The sequence below is a fragment of the Rhincodon typus genome, chromosome 6 (genome assembly GCF_021869965.1).
Source record: "Rhincodon typus isolate 14 chromosome 6, sRhiTyp1.1, whole genome shotgun sequence".
Taxonomy (NCBI): Eukaryota; Metazoa; Chordata; class Chondrichthyes; order Orectolobiformes; family Rhincodontidae; genus Rhincodon; species Rhincodon typus.
In genome coordinates, this window is record NC_063337.1 from 1,514,440 (window position 1) to 1,536,611 (window position 22,172).

General features: G+C 44.2%; 2 protein-coding genes across 6 annotated transcripts in view; both read right to left on the minus strand.

Moving 5' to 3' along the window:
* LOC109936712 (stromal interaction molecule 1) overlaps positions 1 to 436 on the minus strand; it is a 124,083-nt gene extending 123,647 nt beyond the window's left edge. For 3 of the 4 annotated variants that reach the window (XM_020535310.2, XM_020535309.2, XM_048597794.1), the window contains exon 1: positions 210 to 435. In XM_020535310.2, coding sequence (XP_020390899.1) covers positions 210 to 300 — 91 coding nt within the window. In that variant the 5' untranslated portion in view covers positions 301 to 435. Of the gene's footprint in view, positions 1 to 209 lie in introns of all 4 variants that reach the window. The other variant, XM_048597792.1, reaches the window with a different exon arrangement.
* An 8,631-nt stretch (positions 437 to 9,067) lies between these two features.
* Positions 9,068 to 22,172, minus strand: part of rrm1 (ribonucleotide reductase M1 polypeptide) — a 34,376-nt gene continuing 21,271 nt past the window's right edge. For both annotated transcript variants that reach the window (XM_020535311.2, XM_048598327.1), the window contains exons 14-19: positions 21,342 to 21,563; positions 17,465 to 17,541; positions 15,036 to 15,171; positions 14,821 to 14,916; positions 10,574 to 10,762; positions 9,068 to 9,786 (exon numbers count right to left, since the gene is read on the minus strand). In XM_020535311.2, coding sequence (XP_020390900.1) covers positions 9,604 to 9,786; positions 10,574 to 10,762; positions 14,821 to 14,916; positions 15,036 to 15,171; positions 17,465 to 17,541; positions 21,342 to 21,563 — 903 coding nt within the window. In that variant the 3' untranslated portion in view covers positions 9,068 to 9,603. The remainder of the gene's footprint in view (positions 9,787 to 10,573; positions 10,763 to 14,820; positions 14,917 to 15,035; positions 15,172 to 17,464; positions 17,542 to 21,341; positions 21,564 to 22,172) is intronic.

Genomic DNA, 22,172 nt, shown 5'->3' on the forward strand with positions numbered 1-22,172 from the left:
CACCCGGCACCACAATCCCAGGTACACACTCCCCCTGCCAACCACCCCAATCCCCAGCGCCATATCGCCAGGTACTGCCGGCCATCCCTCCCCCCGGTACACCCGAATCCCCGGGTATACTCTTTCTCCCCCCCGCCCCGGCCTGCAGCCAAGGCCGTGGCTCCGATACGGACTCTCCCCCACCCCACACCTCGACAAGGCCCCCTCACCTGCCCCGGCCACCTCCTCCAGTGTGGCCCCGCTCCACCTCACAGTCGCTGCGCACAGCAACCAGGCCAAGAGGGCGGCCGCGGCCTCCATGACTGCCGCTCTTGTTGATGTGCCTGGCGTGTGGGTAGACGCTCTCTCTCTCTCTCTCTGTGTCTCTGTCTCCCCTGGGGGCGGGGAGGGTAGTGATGGTGGGGAAGGGAGGGGGTGGGGGGACGTGCGGTGAACGCTCCGCGCGCTCCCGGTCTCTCTACCTCAAGCCGCCGCACCGCCCCCTCTGCCGCGCTTGCGCAACGAAGGGCTGTCGGTCACGCACGCGCAGCTCGCCGCCAGCCTGTGATAGCACGGGGCACTGCCATCTTTGTTGCAGGCAACACGGACCGCCAGCGCATAACCTGAGACCATGGTGTTGTGTAATCTAATCCCACAACCCAGTTTTCTGCCGGTTGCTGTGTTGGGCCAGGGTGAGACTGCACCTGGGAGTACTATGTGCAGTTTTAGTTTCCTTATAATAAAGACTGTGGATGCTCTGAAAAACAAGTTACTGGAGAAATCTAGCAGTATCTATGGAGAGAAAGCAGAGTTAACATTTCAAGTCACCTTGCTCCTCAGCAGATCTCATTTCCTACTCAATATATTTTAATGTCGAATCAGAGATAGTAGGAACTGCAGATGCTGGAGAATCCGAGACAACAAGGTGTAGTGCTGGATGAACACAGCAGGTCAAGCAGCATCATAGGAGCAGAGAGGCTGACGTTTCGGGCCTAGACCCTTCATCAGATAAGGGGGAGGGGGAGGGGAAGGGGGTTTTGAAATAAATAGGGAGAGAGTGGGAGGCGGATAGAAGATGGATAGAGGAGAGGAAACAAACAGGTCGAAGAAGCGGGGATGGAGCCAGTAAAGGTGAGTGTAGGTGGGGAGTTAGGAAGGGGATAGGTCAGTCCAGGGAGGACGGACAGGTCAAGGGGGCGGGATGAGGTTGGTCGGTAGGAGATGGAGTATTTTAATGTCGCTGTTTTATGTAAAGCAGCACAATAATCCACTTAAAAATTGATAAATACTGCAACTGCTGGAAATCTATAACGAGAGCAAAGCGCTAGAGAAACCCAGCAGGGTCCGACAGCATCTGTACAGACAGAAAAAGAAAGCTTTGAAGAGTCATCAGACATGAAACATTCAGAGATAGTAGGAACTGTCGATGCTGGAGTCTGACATAACAAGGTGTAGAGCTGGATGAACGCAGCAAGCCGAGCAGCACTTCAGAAATGGGGGAGGGGAAGAGGACACAAATAAATAGAGAGGGGGAGGCGATGATGGAAGGAGGATAGAGGAGCAGATAGGTGGAGAGAAGATGGACAGGTCAAGGAGGCGGGGATGGAGCCAGTACTGGGTGAGTGTAGGTAGGGAGTTGGGTTGGGGGTTGGTCATTGGGAAGGGAGGGGTGGGTAGGTGGGAGGGATGACAAACAGGTCAAGGAGGCAGGGATGAGGCAAGTAGGTACAAAATGGAGGTGAGAGTTGGCCAGTGAGGTAGGACGAGCGGACAGATGGAGAAAAAACAGGTCAACGAGGTGGGGATGAGCTGGGCTGGTCTTGGGATAAGGTTGGAGGTGGGGAGATTTTGAAGCTTGTGAAGTCCACATTGAGACCATTGGGCTGCAGGGTTCCCAAGTGGAATATGAGGTGCTGTTCATCCAGCCTTCGGGTGGCATGACTGTGGCACTGGAGGAGGCCTAGGATGGACATGTCATCCAAGGAGTGGGAGGGGGAGTTGAAGTGGTTCGCGACTGGGAGACATGAAACATTAACTGTTTCTCTCTCCATAGATGCCATTAGACCCCCTGAGTTTCTCTCAAGTTGACTATTGCTTCTTTTAACCTGAACTAATGATTTATATTATCACAAACCAAAAATGATTTAGATTATCAATTTGGCCACAATTTGTAATGGATACTGGATTTAGCAACAGACCAGAGTGAAAAGCAAGTGAACAGACCTGTACAAAGACACCGGTTCAGCTTCAACTGCAGCAACCTCTTAAACAGTCCCTCAAGATTCTGACTTTCTTCCACTCTGTTGTGGGCCTTGAGGGACTAAACAATACTGGATCCGCACACACTGCCATAGATGGACTAGGTGTATATGAAGAGGCTGGTGGATAAAGGTCATAGAATGCCAAAGCAAATTTTGGTAAACCAGGGCATAAATACTGGTCCAGCTTCAACCAGAGCAACACCCAGTTCCAGACACCAGAAACTTTACAGTGGCACAGAAAGTGAAAGGATTACTTACAGAAATTAGGATAACAAAAGTACGAAAAAAAAAACTAAATAAAAACCTAAAGAACTGCAGATGCTGTAAACTGAGGAAGGGTCACTGGACCCAAAATGTTATCTCTGATTTTCTCTTCACAGACGCTGCCAGACCTGCTGAGCTTTTCCAACAACTTCTGGTTTTGTTCTTAAAAAATAACTAGGTTTTCCTTTATTTTACCCACCAAAGGCATGTTGTGAGTAATGTTAGGATAAACAGGGCAAGAGGACAAACGGAAGGAGTCAGGCTCATTAAATGACGCAAGCAACCTGTGGGTGGAGTCAGAAGATGTAGGCAAAGGTTTTAGCTGAGTACTTCATATCTGTAATCACTATGGAGAAGAATGATGTAGATATGAAAATCTGGGAAGAGGATCATCAGGGAGAAGATATTTGTGATATTAGAAGGCTTAAAATTGGATAAATCCTCAGGCCCAGCTGTCTCCCACAGCAACCTGGGATACAAGGGAGGAGATTGCAGGGATCCTGACATTAATTTCCAAATTCTCTTTGGTCAAAGGAGGGGTGGCAGATGACTGGAGGACAGCCAATGTTACCATTATTCAAGAAGGGTGTAGAGATAATTAGGAAACCAAGGCCAATGAATTGAACAGCAGCAGTAGAAAAATTCTGAAGGAAAGAGATTAAATCTCTGGGGAAGAGGCATGGATCAAGGGCTGTCAGCATGGCTTTGTCATGGGAGATCATATCTCACAGGTTCACTTGTTTTTCAAGGACATGGCTAACCATATGGATTAGGATAGTCCAGTTGATGTGTTCTACATGGATTTAAGTAAAGCTTTTGACAAGACCAATCAAGAAGGTAAAAGCCCATGGGATTCAGAGGAAATTGGCAGATTAGATCCAAAACTGGCTTAGCAGCAGAAACCAGAGGGTGAAGGGTGTTTGTTTGCACTAGCCTCTCTGGAAAGTGAGAAAATTTGTTACGGGTAGCCAAAATGGTGAGGGATCTGCAGAGATGGATAAATTTGAATTCTTAAAAATCTGGAATTAAGTCTAATAGTGACCATGTAATATTAATAACTGTTACAAAAACCCATCTTCATTTATTATCCTTTAGGGAATGAAATTGGTTGTCCTTACCTGGACAGGCCTGCACCTGTCTCCAATGTTGTTGAATTCTAACTGCTTCCTGGGCAATTAAGGAAGAGGAATAAATGCTTCGAGTCAAGGGTGCTCACCCCATGAACAAGGGCAGCCGGGGGGTGGGTCCTGGAGATGAGTCCAAGACAGAAGCCAGCAGATGGAGGCAGTAAGGCCTTGTGTTTTGAAGCCCAGTGGGCACAGACTCAGTGGAAAAGGACTGTAACTTTAATGTATTCAAGTCATTTTTTTATTCTCAGTCTGGACTATTAAACTCTGTATTCCCATGCTAATCATTTTTTACTATTTCAATTCTGTGACAAGACTTGGAGGCATCTGCACCTAGGTACCCTGTACCTAAGATGGCACCAAGGGGCAATATTACAGCGTTTTCACTGGACTCATTCTAGAGCAATAAAGGCTATTCTATTCCAAAATTCAAAAACAACTGTGGCTATAAAGAACTATGTGCTGAGTAATTCAGCTTATGTCTGCCCAGTTTGTCCTTAAGGCACAGATCAGGAGGGTGATGGAATACTCTCCACTTGCAACATACAACACAAAGATACAAAAGAGAAGTACGACACAGGAACAGGCCATTCAGCCCTTCAAGCCTGTGTCTATCACCATGCCCTGACTAAACTAACAACAAACAAATCTTCTGCTCTTATTCGGCCCGTATCCCTCTGTTCCCTCCCTATTCATGTAACCATCCCGATGCCTCATAAAATGTCACCAATGTGCCTGCTTCCACTTCCACCTCTGGCAGTACATTCTAGGCTCCTACCACTCTCTGCGTGAAAAGCTTTCCTCGCACATCTCCCTTAAACTTTTGCCCTCTCACCTTGAACTTGTGCCCCCCTGTAATTGAAATTTCAACTCTGGGAAAAAGCCTCTGACTATCCACCCTATCTATGCCTCTTAACGTTGTAGAGCTATATCAGGTCTCCTCTCAGCTGCCGTCTTTCCAGTGAAAACAATCCTAGTCTTTTTAACCTTTCCTCACAGCCAATGCTGTCGAGACCGGGCAACATCCTGGTGAATCTTCTCTGCATTCTCTCCAAAGCTTCTACGTTCTTCTGGTAGTGTGGTGACCAAAACTGCACACAAAAGGCCTAACAAGGATTTTATGTAGCTGCTACATGATTTGCCAACTCTTGTACTCCACGCCCCAGTTAATGAGGCAAGCATGCCATATACCCTCTCAATCATTTTGGCCACGTGTTACCATTTTTACGGAACTGTGGATCTGCACACCCAGATCTGTCTGTATGTTAATGTTCCTAAGGGTTCTGCCATTAACTGTATAATTCACACTTAAATTTGATCCTCCAAAATGCATCACCTCGCATTTGTCTGGATTAAACTCCATCTGCCACTTCTGTGCCTGAGTTACCAATCTATATCCTGTTGTAACCTTTCATAATCGTCAGCACTATGAGCAACTCCACCAATCTTTATGTCATCTGCAAATTTACTAATCAGGCCATCCACATTTTCCTCAAGATCATTTATATATGCTACAGACAACAGACGACCTAAGACTGATCCCTGTGGAACACCACTAGTTATTGTTCACCAGTCTCCATTCTGAAAAACACCCTTCCACTGCTACCCTCGGTCTTTTATGACCAAGCCAGTTTTGTATCTAGCTAGCCGTCCCACCCCAAATGCCATGTGATTTTAGTTTTTGTAGCAATCTGCCATGTGGGACTTTTATCAAATGCCTTACTAAAGTCCACATAAACTATATCCACAGCTCTTCCCTCAAGTATCTTCATCATCTCTTCACAAAAATTTGATCAGGCTGGTGAGACATGACCTTCCCCATATGAAAACATGCTGCCTATCACTAATTAGTCCATTTTCTTCCAAATGTGCATAAATCCTGTCCCTCAGGATCTTCTCCAAGAGGTTCCCCACCACAGATGTCAGACTCAGCAGCCTATAACTTCCTGGATTATCCCTGCTTCCTTCCTTAAACAAGGGAACAATATGGGCCATCTCCATTGGAACCTCACCTGTGGTCAAGGAGGATGTGAAGATATCTGCTAATGCCCCAGCTATTTCTTCCTTTTCCTCTTGCAAGAACCTGGGATTTATCCCATCTGGGCCTGGGGACTAGTTTCCCTTAATGCAATGTAGGATACCTGAAACTTCCTCCTTTAACATATAATGCAGTATTCACACAATCATCCCTGACCTCAAAATCAGTCATGTCCTTCTCCTCAGTGAATATCGATACAAAGTATTTATTAAGGATCTCTCCCAAGGTTTTGGAGTAGATCTGTAGCTTGGGTTGTGAGTGTTGAGGTTGGTTGGCTCGCCACAGACATTTCATTACCGTGCTTGGTAACATCCTCAGTGCAGCCTCTGATGAAGCGTAGGTGTGTTTTCCCGCCTGGTTTTTAAACTCTGGGGTCCTTTGCGATGGATTGCCTCACTTCCAGGTTTCCTCCGTAGTGGAATGTGTATGGGGTCGAGTTCAATGTGTTTATTAATAGAATGCTTCGTGGAGTGCCATGCTTCCAGGAATTCTCGTGCTTGCCTCTGCCTAGCCTGTCCAAGGATCTTGGTGTTGTCCCAGTCGAAGTCGTGGTTCTCCTTGTCCATGTGGATTGAGATGAGTGAGTATTGGTCTTGTCTTCTTGTAGCCAGTTGGTGTTCATGTACTCTTGTTGTTAGTTTCCTTCCTGTTTGTCCAATGTAGTGTTTCTCACAGTCTCTGCAGGGGATCTTGTAGATGACATTGGTCCTGTCCATGGCGGGAAGTGGGTCTTTAGTTCGGGTGAGCACTTGTCGTAGGGCTGATGTGGGCTTGTGTGCCACTCTGATGCCTAGCGGTCAGAGGAGTCTTGTGGGGAGTTCTGACGTGTTCCTGATGTAGGGTAGTGTGATGAGTGTGTCAGGGTGTGTAGAATCTTTCTGATGCTGTTCCTATAGGCATCTCCTGACCCAGTTCTTTAGATATCCATTATCCTTGAACACTTGGAAGAGGTATTCCTCCTCCTCTTGGCGTAGTTCCGTGTTGCTGCAGTGTGTTGTTGCCCTTTTAAATAGTGTTTGCACGCAGCTTCGTTTGTGTGCTGGGATGGTTACTATTGAAGTTCAATACCTGGTCTGTGTGTGTGGCTTTTCAGTGTACTTTCATTTGCAGTTCCCCATTTGTCTGGCGCTCTACCATGACGTCCAGGATTGGGAGTTGTTCGTTCTTCTACTGCATGCAAACACTATTTAAAAGGGCAACAACACACTGCAGCAACACGGAACTACGCCAAGAGGAGGAGGAATACCTCTTCCAAGTGTTCAAGGATAATGGATATCCAAAGAACTGGGTCAGGAGATGCCTAGAGGAACAGCATCAGAAAGATTCTACACACCCCGACACACTCATCACACTACCCTACAGTGGGAACACGTCAGAACTCACCACAAGACTCCTACGACCGCTAGGCATCAGAGTGGCACACAAGCCGACATCAGCCCTACGACAAGTGCTCACCCGAACTAAAGACCCACTCCCCGCCATGGACAGGACCAATGTCATCTACAATATCCCCTGCAGAGACTGCAAGCTACACTACATCAGACAAACAGGAAGGAAACTAACAAGAGTACATGAACACCAACTGGCTACAAGAAGACACGACCAATACTCACTCATCTCAATCCACATGGACAAGGAGAATCACGACTTCGACTGGGACAACACCAAGATCCTGGTACAGGCTAGGCAGAGACAAGCACGAGAATTCCTGGAAGCACGGCACTCCACGAAGCATGCTATTTAATAAACACATTGAACTCGACCCCATATACATTCCACCAAGGAGGAAACCCAGAAGTGAGGCAATCCATCGCAACGAAACTCAGAGTTTAAAAACCAGGCGGGAAACCACACCGTCGTTTCATCAGAGGCTGCACTGAGGATGTTACCAAGCACAGTAACGAAACATCTGTGGAACGAGAAACCAGCTCGGCGAGCCAACCAACCTCAAGGATCTCTCCCACTTCCTGTGTCTCCACACAACTTCCCTCCTTTGTCCTTGAGGGGGCCTACTCTTTGCCTTGCTATCCTCTAATATATGCATAAAAAAGCCTTAGATTATCCTGCCTGGATCCATGTAATCCCAACGACACAAGGTTCGACACTATCCAGGGCAAAGCAGCCCAAATTGATCGGTACTTCGTCCACTACCTTCAAATTTCTCACCCACAATCAAAACATTGTGGCAGCAGTTTAGCAGCTACAAGATGCATTGCAGAAGTTAATCAAGGCTCCTCTGACCTAACCATTCAAACCCACAACCTCTACCACCCATGGCAAGAGTCATACAGCATAAAAACAGACCATTTGGTCCAACTAGGTTTCCAAACTAAACCAGGCAGCAGATACAGGAGATTTGGGGTCACGAGCTTAGAGGCAGCAATGGTTGCCATTGAACTTAAGAGTCAATTTTTATTTTATTCATTCCCAGGATGTGGGCTTCGCTGTCTGGCCCAGGATTTCGCTGGGGAGCTGCCTCTTGAACTGCTGCAGTCCATGTGATGTAGGTTGACCCACGATGTCCTTAGGGAATGTGTTTAGGAAACTGAAAGAACAGTGATATTTCCAAATTAGAATGATGAGTGGCTTGGAGGGAAACTTGCAGGTGGTGTTCCCATGTATCTGCTGCCCTTGTCCTTCTCAATGGAAATGGTCATAGGTTTGAGTTATGATGCTCATTTAAAGCCTTGCATTTTTCAGCTGAGTGTGGTTTAATGTACTGTTCCAAGTCCTCATTGCTGCTGCAATTGCAATAGAAGGCCATGAATAGAGAGATGTTTGTCTATTTTGAAAATCCTGCCTTGTCAACTCTTCCCCCACCCAACACTCAGTCCCAGATTCTCACTAGGCTCACACAAAGTCTGCGACCTTAAAATGGGTTCATACCAAGAAAAAGTTGGGGAAATGCTGCTCCAAGGTGAGGGACTAAAACATTCAAATGAAGAATTCCCATTGCATCGGCCTTCATTATACACAAGTCCTAAGTATTCTATCAATTGCCACAATGCTGGCAGTTGTGCAAAACTAGCATTCCGAACCATCAAGGACTTCTACATAGAAACTTAGGACATGGGAAAACTGCAATGGAACACAACTAGATCAACCATAAGACACCAAAGATAATGAGGTGTGATCATGCTGGTCCTATGCTTCTTTCACCAACTCCAGATGTCTCCAAAGTACTTCACAACCTGCCAAGTACTTTTGAAGCGTTGTCACTGGGTTTGTGTAGGATACCTTTGGAAGTTCAGAACTTAAGTACTTAACAGGAATTTTCAATTTAGAGTCTGTGCTCAGTTTCTTGAGTTCAGTCTGAAAGTATGACATTGGTGGAAATACGCTACCACTGAGCTATGTACCAACTGAATCCAGCCCAACCTTCAGAAAGAGGAACAAAATGCTTTATAGGCAAATTTAATGATGGTTCACCATTCATAATAGTTAAGAAACTGTACAAGGAATATACACCAAGAATCATGAGCTTATAGTTGAACAATAGTCAAACCACCCACCTAATCCTTTGGCAGTGAGTGCAGTAGCACCTGGGACATAATGCTCACAATCCAGTATTATTGAAACCATACCATCAGCAGTTCCTTCTCAAAGGGAACCCACTCAACAATACAGCACTCATCAAACTTACAAACCCAAACTCAGCAATTCAAAAGCTGCTCGATGACTACGGCTAGTGCTGTGCCTTCCACAAAAGCTGTATATCAAGTATAAGGATAAAATGATCTCCTAGCAATGACCTCATTAGTTCTGCATTTAAATCCAGGTTGTGACAAAGATTCACATGAAAATGTATCTGTTAACAGATGAGATCTGGTGAACTGATAGGGCTCCCTGAATGCCCCTTGTCGTTGGGTTGCCAGTGACACCTACACCCAGTATTAAAAGCACACTGGCAAAGCCTCAGGGAACAGCCCTGGGTTTAAGAGCCACACATCAGGCAATCTGCTCTGTTCTCCAGAGAACACACCATGGCTGCTTTGTTCTTCTCCTTCATGCTTGCAGCCACTGCTGCATTTTCCTGGAGATTTTCCTTATTCAAAGTGAACTGGATAGGATTGGCTGCAGGGCGGGTCCTTAAATAATACATGCCAGTCTTCAGTCCCTGTGAAGTAAAGCAGAGGGGCTTTCAATGTGGCAGGTTGAGTCTTTCAGCTCTCAATACCTTGCAATAACTTAGTCTTTTACAGGGTTAATTCTCCAAGACAGTTCAACACAGGAATAGGATATTTTAGGACAGGTGACCAAGAGCTTAGTCAAAACTTTTCAGGTGTCTGAAAGGAGGAGACTGTAGTGGAGGGGTAAGTGTTTTGGGAAGAAATTCTAAAGTTTGTAATAAAAACAGAATTCAACAGCTATCAACAGTTGAATGATTAAAATCACAACGTTCAAGATGCAGAATTGCAGGCACACCAAGATCTCAGCAGTTTGGATAGAATGTTATTTCAGAGTCATATACGACTAATTTTTCATTCATCTGCACACCCCCAACACCTCAAGTTTGGTCCCCTTCTGAGTGAAGGGATTCACTCTTGTAGGGAAAGGTGAATGTGCCATAAACACCAACAGCCTCAGCAAGTCACTGAACAAGTCGAAATATTGTTAGTAGCAGATTCAACTTGTGGGAAGGGGTTAGATATAAACTAGTGGGAATAGAATATTGATCCCAGAGTTCAATCAAGCTTGCACATATCCATTCCCCTAGAGAGTTGGGAGTTTTCTTTTAATTGCCAATTCTACTCAAGGACTCATCAATTTTAACTCCCATTTCCTGTATTCATATGCGCACAACCCAGTGAAAGAGAGATTTCTGTCATCTCTTTGCACCAATCTTTTCACATTGTTCCTGCCATTTGGCATATGGGATCCATATCACCACCCTGATGATTTACCTGTTTCCAGCCATAGAAATGCATGCTGGTCAGCTTGCCATAATTAGGCTCAGCAACATGGATGTTGAGCGATTGGCTCTGATCAATGTAAGCCCCACGGTCTGCTGCCATCTTAATCACAATCTTCTGCGATATCTCCCAGACTGTCTTGTACAGTGACTTGAGGTCCTCAGGGATCCCCTCAATGCTCTGCCAAAAGGAAAAGGTTCATAGCTTCAGCAGACCATCATGCTGAAAAAGACAGGCTTAAAATATGGCTGCATGAGATGGCACAGTGCAGCTCTGCAACCCCTCCCCTCCACCCTTAATTAATATGCCTCTGCTCTTTCACTTTTCTTTTAATTATTCCTTTAGTTATTCCACTGCTTATAACACGTACGATGGCAGGATTTGTTCAGCATAATGGTGACTACTGTAACTCCGAAATTCACCATCCATTTTTTTGTTACTTCTTGGACAGAGCCTTTGCTGAATGTATTCACGGCTGAAATATAATGGGAGGAATCCAAAAATTTGGTGAGGTAAAGGTGGTGTAGACCAAACCTATTATCTGGAGGCAGGCCATTTAGAGGCATAGCAAGGAATTACTTCATAAGGATACTGGATATCTTGAACTCATCCTTCAAAATGGTTGGAAGCCAATGAAAATGTCAAAGCAGATTGATACGACTTGTTAGGCCCAGACTATTAGGAATTATAGAATCAGAGGGGGTAAGAATAATTACAATGATTGATTACAATGACAGAACAGAGTCAATTACTGTTGTGTTGCAATCTTGAATTGCGATGGGCTGTGTAACACTAGCAGAAGTATTTAGTTGTCACACCAAGTGTGGGAACATTTGAAACAATTTAAGGCAGAGTTAATGGGAAATGGATTGCCTTCAGGACTTGTAGACTTGCATTTATATATTGGAAGTCTCAGAGCCCTTGAGGTTGCAGACTTGCTCGCCGAGTGGTGATTGCAGACGTTTCGTCATCCTGCTAGGTAACTTTATCAGTGCACTCCGGTGAAGCTTTGGTGTTCTGTCCCGCTTGTTATTTACATGCCTCGGTTTGCTGGGGTGGTTGGTATTACTTCCGGTTCTGTTTCTCAGTGATCTGTATAATCGGGTCCAGTTCAATGTGTTTATTGACGGAGTTCCAGTTAGAGTGCCAGCAGAACAGCACAAGCCAAACAGTGACATGCCAGGGAATTCCTGGATGGCCTGGCATTCCAACCAGAACTTCATCCACAAACACATTGAACTGGACCCGATATACAAACCACTGAGAAACAGAACCGGAAGTAATACCAACCACCCCAGCAAACCGAGGCATATAAATAACAAGTGGGAAAGAACACCAACGCTTCATCAGAGGCGCACTGATAATGTCACCTAGCAGAGTGACGAAACATCTGTAATCAAACACACCAGCTCAGCGAGCAAGACTGCAAACTCATCCACGACCCAAGCTACAAATCTTCTCAAAAAATCTCAAAGCCCTTCACAGCCAATAAAGTACTTTTGCAGTGTAATCAAGGTTGTGATGTAGGAAACATAGCATGCAATAGACACACACTGCAAAATTCCACTAACAGTAATGCACTAATGACCAGACAACTTGTTTTAGTAATATTGATCAAGGAATAAATACTGGCCAGGACAGGGCAGGAATTCTCTGCTCTCTTCTGAAAAAATGTCATGTATTGTTTCATCAGAGTTTTGGTTTTCTCATCCAAAAGACAGCAGCTCTCTCAGTACAGTATGCATTATCAGACTTTTGTTTTTTTATTTGTGCTCAAGTCTGAGTGGGTCTTGAATCCAAATTGTTGCGACTCAAGAAGCACAAGTGAGATATGGCTGACATAGCAAGCATGCCTCCTCAACTGTCTTCATTGGGTGACTCCTTACTCAGATTTTGCCCTCTGGTCCTAAACATAACCACAAGGGCTAAAAGCACCTAGCTTGTCAAGACCTCTGATAATCTTATTTTTAATAAGATTTTCTGTCATTCTTCTAAACTCCGACAATTATAAACCCAACCTACTCAACCTTTACTCATAAGAGAATCCCTCCATACCAAGGATCAGCCTAATGAACTTCCTCTGGGCTGTTTGATGTCAATACATCTTTTTTTAGATAAGTAGACTAAGGGTGTTCACAATATTCCAGCAATGGTGTGACTAGTGTCTTCTAAAGTTTCCAAAAGGCTTCCCTAGTTTTATACACTGTTTCCTTTGAAATAAACAAACAGTCTATTTGCCTTCTCTATTATTTGCCAACTGCTAACTTTTAGTGATTATGCACCAGGACTCCCAAATCTCTGTGCTACAGTTTCTGTGGTCTTTCCCCATTTAGAGTGCAGTTCTCCTATTCTTCCTACCAAAGTACACAAACCAACATTTTCCCACATTACATTCCACCTGCTTGGTTTTTGCCCACTCAGGCTGATAACTCACAGGTTGTCATTCTCACTTCTTCCAACCTACTTTTGTGTCATCCACAAACTTGGCTCTTGTTCAATCAATTTTGTCCCAACTATCCACCTGAATATAATAGCTCCAACACCTTAGGCTTTCTTTTGTCCTAAGCGGTCATATGTGCGATACCTTGAGCAGCTTTTGGAAATCTAAATATATTATAACTTTCTAATGCAGGAGGGAAACATGCAGTAAATGGCAGAACCCTTAGCAGCATCAACATAGAGGGTTTGAGGTGCACAGATTCACAGTTTCCTGAAAGTGGCGACACACGTGGATAAGCCAATCAAGAAGGTATTCGCCATGCTTGCCTTCATTGTTCGGGGTATAGAGTTTAAATACTGGCAAATCATGTTGTAGCTGTATAGAGCTTTAGGATAAATTTGGAATATTGTGTACAGTTCTGGTCACTACACTACCAGAAGGATGCAGAGGTTTGAGTGGGTACAGAAACTGTTTACCAGGATGTTGTCTGGTTTGGAGGGTATTAGCTACGGAGGAGATTGGAAAAAACTTGATTTGTTTTTACTTGAACATCTAAGGATATGGGGCAATTAGATAGAACCTTACAAAATTATGAGAGGCATAGAGAGAATGGATAGTCAGTCTTTTTTCTCAGGATAGAAATGTCAACTACCAGGGGTCGTGGTCTAAGATAAAAGGGAGTAAGCTTAAAGGAAATGTGACAGGCAGTTTTTTTTCTTTTTTTTTTAAACACAGAGGATGCTAAATGCCTGGAACGTGCTGGCAGGCGTGGTGGTAGAGGTAGATCCAAAGCAAGTCTAAGGAGCTATCTTGACAGATAGGCAGGGAATTGAGGGATACGGACAGTGCAGAGGAATGAGGTTTTTTGTTTAGAAAGGTATGTGTCAGTGCAGTCTTGGTGGGCCGAAGGGCCCGTTCCTGTGCTGTACTGTTCTTTGTACATCCACTGCTTCCCCTTTATCTATGCTGCTCACTCCCACCTCAAAGAATTCTAATAAAATTGCCATGCATGAATTCCCCTTCTTGAACTAACACTGCTTGATTATGCTGTATTCTAAATGTCCTGCTATTAAATCCTTCATAAATGACTGTAACATTTTCCCCAAAAACAGATGTTAAGCTGACAGGCTTTCCGTTACCCATTTATTCTAGGGGAAGGGCAGCTAAAAGTGTTAACAGTGGCAGCTTTTCAACCCTCTGGGACTTTTCCAGCATCTCAAGGTACTTGGAAGATTATTACCGTGGCACTCCTCCCTTTAGATTCTTGATTACTTTTGGAATCAATTCTCATTTCTAGAAATGGGAAGCAAGATGAGAGGTGACTTGACAGAGGTGTACAAAATGATCAGAGGTATAGATAGAGTAGACAGCCAAAGACTTTTTCCTAGGGTGGAGGTAGCTTTTACGAGGGGGCATAGTTTTAAAGTGAAAGGAGGTAGATATCGGGGAGACGTCAGAGGTAGGTTCTTTACTCAGAGTGGTAGGGGCGTGGATTGCATTGCCGGAGAGGGTAGTGGAGTTGGCCTCATTAGGGGCATTTAAGCGGCTATTAGACAGGCTTATGGATGATAGTATAAGGTAGCGGTGGACGTTAGATAGACCTTAGGTTTCGGGTAAAAGTTCAGCACAACATCGTGGGCCGAAGGGCCTGTACTGTGCTGTACTGTTCTACGTTCTAAGATACTAAGCCCAGATGAGATGGATAAAGGAGAATTAAATGAGATTTAAACTGTTGCTAATGACAGAAGCTCTCCAAAGTGAACAAGATGAGCCACAAGATGCAATGTTTTTTTTAAACCTGGATCGATCCATTCTGAGAAATGATCCGGTTCTTCATTTCTTCACTCCACAGTCCACGTTCAGTCAGATCTTTCAGTAAGTGTGGGTTAACAATCTGTGAGGACAATACATATAACCATAAACATGCTGCAACTTGCCAAATGTCATTGTTTTAAATACTACGCCGCCCACATTACTTGGCACTTTCAGCCCACTTATATGAAGGCAACTGACCTGAAACTCTCCAGACAATACTCGGCGTGTGTAGATGTTGCTGGTGTACGGTTCAATTGACTCGTTGTTACCTAGGATCTGAGCTGTTGATGCAGTAGGCATTGGAGCAATCAGGAGGCTGTTCCTAACACCATATCTAAGTGGAGTGAAAAGTGCAAAGAATAAGAGGCCTCATATCAAAAATTCTCAGAAAAAGACAAAAGTTTAACACAAAGCATCAATCCACAAAAAACAAACCACCAATTAGAGTTTGGCACATTCTACATCATAGATTCAGGCAGTACTGAAGGAGGGCATTCACAGCACATTGCAGTTGCACCAGCTTTTTGAAAACTATTGAGCTACACCAAATCCTCATTATCCACAGGGTATAGGGCCAAAACCACCCAGTTTAAAAAAAAATGCAGATACCATTCAAATATAACTCTCCTATATACTGCGAAGGACCACACAATCAGACCAGATGAGTCAATGGGAAAGGTCTTGGCTGATGTCACAGGTAGCAAACCAGTAGACCACAGAGAATCTTCAGATCCAAATTATCTTTATTTGTTTATGGGGTGTGGGCATTACAGGGTATGCCAGAATTTAATCGTACACCCCCTAACTGCCATGGAGAAGGTGGTGGTGGGTTGCCTTCTTGAACCATTGCAGCTCATTTGATACAGAGACAGTCTCTACACTGTCCAGGAGGGAGGTGCTGGATTATGACCTAGTAACATGAAGGAACAGCAATATATTTCCAAGTCAGGATGGTGAGTGGCGCGGAGGGGAACTTGCAGGAGGTAGGGTTCCAATGTATCTGCTGCCCTTTTCCTTGAAGATGAAAGTGGCGGTAGATGTTAAAAGGTGCTGTCCAAAGAAACTTGGTCAATTTTTGCAGTGCATTTTGTAGGCAGTACACACTGCTGCTACTGAGTGTTGGTGGTGAAGCAACTGAATGCTTGTGGATGTGGTGCCAATCAAGTGGGCTGCTTTGTCCTGGATAGTTTTGAGCAGCACCCATCCAGGCAAGTGGGGAATAATCCACCACGCTCCTGACTTGTCCCTTGTAGATGTTAAACAGGTTTCAAGAGTTAGGTGGTGAGTTACTGGCAGAATTCCCAACCTCTGACTTTTTCTCATAGCCACACGTATATATGGAATAGTACAGTTGAGTTTCTGGTCAATTGTAACCTCCAGGATGATGATAATGGGACATTCAGCAATGGTAATGCCATTGAACATCGTGGGTAGATGGTTAAATGTCCTCTTGTTGGAGATAGTCAAAAGGCCATGCAAGTATCAGGCAAATATTACTTGCTACTTGTCGGCATAAGCCTGGATATTTTCTGAGTTTTGCTGCATTTGGACTGACTGCTTCAGATTGGAGGAGTCACAAATGGTGCTGAATGTTGTGCAAACATCAGTAAACATCCCCACTCTGACCCTGTGACAGAGGAAAGATCATTGATGAAACTGGCTATTAGGGATGGGCAATTAATGCTGCCTAACCAGCAACATCCTCATCCCATGAATGAATAAAGAAAACAGCTGAAGATAGTTGGGCCTAGGATACCTCTGAGAAACTCCTGAGAGATGTTCAAGGGCTAAAATCTGATGGACCTTCAACAACCACAACCATCTTTCCTTGTGCCAGATAAGACTGCATCCAGAGAGTTTCCACCCTTGCTTCCAATTGATACCAGTTTTGCTTGGGCTCCTTGATGCCACACTCAGTCAAATATGGCTTTGATGTCAAAGGCTGTCACACTCTCACTTTACCTCTGGAATTCAGTTCTTTTGTCCATGATTGAACCAAGACTATTGTAACATCAGGAGCTGAGTGGCCTTGCGGAACCCAGACTGAGCATCAGTTTACTGTTTTTTTGTGCAAGTGCTACGTGATGGCACGGTCAATGCCCCCTTCCATCACTTTGAGGATGACTGAAAGCCAGCAGGCCTCCAAGGTTCATGTGCAGCGGCTACATCTGGATGTGGAAGTCAATGCCGTCAATGTGCCATTCTCTGAAACCAAGAGGGTCTGCAAGCACGCACAACTTAGAGTGAACATCGGTCATAACACCTTCAATATGAAGAAAGGATTTGGGAGGTTAAATATGAAAAGACTACGAATAATCCTTAGGCTTAGGGTCAGGTGTACTGAAGCGGAGGAAGATAAATATCATAATTGAACAATGAACTGCATCACAAGTGCCACTGCAAACATTGATAAACCCACTAAGATCCTGTTATGACCCAACTTAAACACTTGGCTTCATGCTCTGCTACCAAGGATACATTGCACAGTTTTCCAGCCTGGGCATCCCAGTCTCCATTTTAATTAAAAATTTAATCCAAGAAATAAAAAAATCAAATGTACACTCTTCCCCACCTTCCAAAAAAATCTCAAATTCTCTTTACTTTCAAAATCACTCGTGGAAACTTACTTTGCAATCTTTTCCTTTAGCCCCTTCCAGTCCCAAAGATCAGTGGGAGTGACATTCCACATGTCATACTGAAGGATCTGAAAGCAGAGCACTCAAAATGTGATATATCTATGGATTATGGCCTCATTAGCACAGAACAATGCAATGCCACACTTGACCATGGAAACTGTTACCAAACATACTTTGTACCTAATCAGATCCCCCGCAGAGTGTTAAGAACATACACTGCTCAGTTTCATGTGAGGCAATGCAGTGTCTGATGAAGCAGTATAGAGGGAGCCATACTATCTAAATTGTGCTGCACTGATACACACTGCAGTAATTGTTCCAAGCACAGTCAGTCCTCCAGCAGTTAATCCAACTTGGGAGTACATATCAGCAAAAATATCAACCACACAGTATCAGTCAATCAGACCTCACACAGAAAGAGTCATTGGATAGTTATCTATAGCAGGCATTTCCTGTAGGCTTACATTAGCTAATTGGGTACAGTTGCACAGTGGTTATTTTACTGAATTTGCAATCCAGAGGCCTGAAATAATGATCTGGATAACACAAATTCAGATCCTACTGAAATCTAAAATCCAAAAATAAAATAAGTAGGGAAAATGACAAGAAAGCTGCACAATTATTAAACACACAGCCAGTTCATAAACATCCCATCTATAATTTATAGAAGTAACAGGTAATTTAGATGTTATAAAAAGGGAGAAACATAGAACAATCAAAAGAGAAAAAGTACTGAGGAAACTATTAGGATTGAAAGCAGACAAGTGACAACACACATAGTGGATCCTTTGGTTATTATATTCCAAATTTCCATGGATGTGGGAAAGGTTCTACTGGAATGTAAAAATGCTAATAAAACTCCCTGATACAAAACAAAAGAGAGGCGGACGGTAGGAAACTACAGACGAGTTAGTTTAATATCTGTCATCAGAAGGGAGTAATGACAGGAAATTCTGAACATCAAAACACAATGCATCAGGGTCAGCATGGTTTTATGAAGGGTAAATTATATTTGACAAATTTACTAGCGTTCTTTGAAGATGTAGCTCAGGACTGCACAGTGGTGCAGTCAGTGTGGACTTGAGGGCCCGAATGGCCTTCTTCCACACTTTAGGCATTCTATGATTTCAAGATATGCCATGTAACATGGATCATGAGGATCCTGTAGAAGTAGCATATCTGGACTTCTAGAAGCATTTTATAAGGTGCAACATAAAAAGGTTAATACACAAGGTAAGATCACATGGGGTTCAGGATAATTTATTAGCTAGGGAAAGAGGATTGGCCAACCAACAGAAAACAGAGTTAGGATAGAAGGGTCCTTTTCTGGCTGGCAAAGCGTAATGAGTGGTCTGCCACAGGGTTCAGTTCACAGGCCCCAACTATTTACAATCTATATCAATGACTTGGATGCAAGGATAGAAAGTACTATAGCCAAATTTGCAGACGACACTAAAATATATGGGAAAATAAAGTGCAATGAAGAACTGAGGAATTTACAGACGGATACAGACAGGTTGAGTGAATGGGCTAAAATTTGGCAGATGAAGTTTAATGTGGATAAGTGTGAGTTCTTCAGTGTAGAGGGATCTGGGAGTCCTTGTGTATCAATCATACAGGACATTGGTAATAAGGAAGGCAAATGGAATTATGGCATTTATTGCTGAAGGAATAGTGTATAAAAAAATAGGGAAGTGATGCTGCAAATGTATAATGCAATGAGACTGCATCTGGAGTATTACGTATAATTTTAGTCCTCTTAAGGAGGGATGTAGTTGAATTGCAGACAGTTCAGAGGAGGTTCATTACATGGATTGCAGAGATAAGGGATTCTTCTTATGAAGGGAGATTGAGTAATTTAGGCCTCTATTCTCTGGAATTTAGACAAATAAGGGGAGTTCTAATTGAGGTCTAAGATGCTATGGGGATTCCCCCTTGTCAGGCAATCTAGAATGAAAGGTAAAAAATGAAAAACTGTGGATGCTGTAAATCAGGAACAAAAACAAAGTTGCTGGAAAAGCTCAGCAGGTCTGGCAGCATCTGTGAAGATGCTACTGGCAAAGGTGCAACACCTGCCCATTTACCTCCTCCCTCCCCAGTATCCAAGGTCCCAAACATACCTTCCAGGTGAAGCAACACTTCACCTGCACTTCCCAGAATCTAGTCTACTGCATTCGCTGCTCACAATGTGGTCTCCTCTACATTGGGGAGACAAAGCGTAGGCTAGGTGACCGCTTTGCAGAACATCTACGCTCTGCTCACAAAACAGACCCTGACCTACCTGTTGCCTGCCACTTTAACACACCACCTTGTTCCCTGACCAACATGTCCGTCTCTGGCTTGCTGCAGTGTTCCAGCGAAGCCCAGTGCAAACTGGAGGAAAAACACCTCATTTTCCGCTTGGGAACCCTGCAGCCCTCTGGACTCAATATCAAGTTCAATAATTTTAGGGCTTAAACTCTCACATGTCCCAGTCCCCTACCCCACACACCAGGCCTTGTTACCACATAGCCTGCCATTACACACCACCTGTTATTAGCCACTAATAGTCCCCGTTAACAACTACTCACCCTCTCAGCCTGATCATTATCAACTCTTTGTCTGTCCAACTGCTCTTCTCTCTCTTTAGGCTCTATCCTATCATTTACTTCCTACCCCATCCCCCTTCCCCTTTTTTCTGCATATAAACTGACGTTTTCCCAGCCACCATCAGTTCCGAGGAAGGGTCACTGGACCCGAAACATTAACTCTGTTTTCTCCTTCACAGATGCTGCCAGACCTGCTGAGCTTTTCCAGCAACTTTGTTTTTGTTCCTAGAATAAAAGGTCATAGCTTTAGAATAAGATAGCAGATTTAAAAGAGATGAGAACTTACTTCTGTCAGTGTCATGAATCTATGGATTTCACCACCCGAGTGCGCTAGATGCAAGGACACAGTAAATGTAAGGAGGAGTTGGATTTTTAACTCTGAGCAGCTTGAAGGGTCATGGAGAGTGGGCAGGAAAGTAGCGTTGAGTCAGAGATGAGATCAGCCATGATCTTTAATGCTTATTCCTGCTGTTCTTATATTTTCTCCTTTATTCTTTATTCATTCACACAATGAGGGCTTCACTGGCTAGGCAGCATTTATTGCCCATCCCTCATTAAGAGGGAAGAGTTAATCACATTGCTGTGGGTCTGGAGTCACATGCAGGCCAAATTAGGTAAGGATGACAGTTTCCTTCCCTACAGGACATTACTGAACCAAATGGGTTTTTCCAACAATTGACAATGGATTCACAGTCATCATTAGACTGTTAATTCCAGATATTTATTGAGTTCAAATTCCACATCTGCCATGGCAGGATTCGAACCCAGGCCCCAGAATGTTATCTGGGTCTGTGGATTAACAGTCCAGCGATAATACCACTAAGCCATCACCTCCCCTCTGTATATGAAACAAACCTGCTGCTCTATTTGATCGAGCTTACCTGTGACTCCAAACCAATGTCAAAGTTATAGATTCTCAACTTCCTCATTAGGCAGCTTTAGAAAGACATTTAATTATTAGGCAGCTCACCACTGCCTCCTCATGGTAGCTACGGATAAGCAACAAATTGAAAGTGATCCTTGTAATGCCCAAATCAGGCACACAGGAACAAAGCCCAAGATGTCAGGAACCTGAGTGGTTATGGGAGTCAAGCAAAGGTAAATAGAGGGAATCGGAGAAGCACCAACTGTAGAATGTGGAGCAACAAGATTATACTACTGTACAGTTAGCGTAGTTTTTTGTCAGTGCAGACTTGAAGGGCCAAAGCGCCTCTTCTGTACTGTATGATTCTACGATACACCAGGAACATTTTGTGCTCAGCTTCGATATAACCACTCACCCCCTTGCTGACAGGGCAGCCCTGATAACTCTCATAAGGGCCCAGTTCTTTGGCCAGGTCACAACTTGCATCCAGTGCTGCATAGTAAATGGTCTCAAAGATCTGAATGTTGAGTTTCTGAGCTTCTTCACTTTCAAAGGGGTAGCGCATCAGAATGAAGGCATCTGCAAGCCCCTGGACTCCAATTCCTATCGGCCGGTGCTTTTTATTAGAATATTCCGCCTAAAACAAAGTGGAAATGCTCAACAGGTTAAACACTCATCTCAAGCCACATTTTTCTACGTCAGAAATGTCCCAGACCCCAGCAACAGTCTCAATGCTCACTGGCACCAAACATTCCTGTGATAATGTCCAAGACCTAGAGTCAATCACTTTATTTAAATAGGAGGAAAATTCATGCAGCCTAAATACAAATCCCCTTTCATAGATCAACCTCCCAAACAGAACATAAAATTTACAAATAACAAGGTGTAGAGCTGAATGAACACAGCAGGCCAGGCAGCATCAGAGGAGCAGGAAAGCTGACATTTCGGGTCTGGACCCTTCTTCAGAAATGGGGGAGGGGAAGGGGATTCTGAAATCAATAGACAGAGGGGGAGGTGATGATGGAAGGTGGATAAAGAAGAAGATAGGTGGAGAGAAGACGGACAGGTCACAGAGGCGGGGATGGAGCCGGTAAAGGTGAGTGTAGGTAGGGAGTTGGGATGGGGGTTGGTCAGTTGAGGGAAGGAGGACAGGTCAAGGAGGCAGGGATGAGGCTAGTACGTAGGAAGTGGGGGTGGGGGGTTGGTCAGTGAGGTGGGAGGAGTGGATAGGTGGGAGAAAAGACGG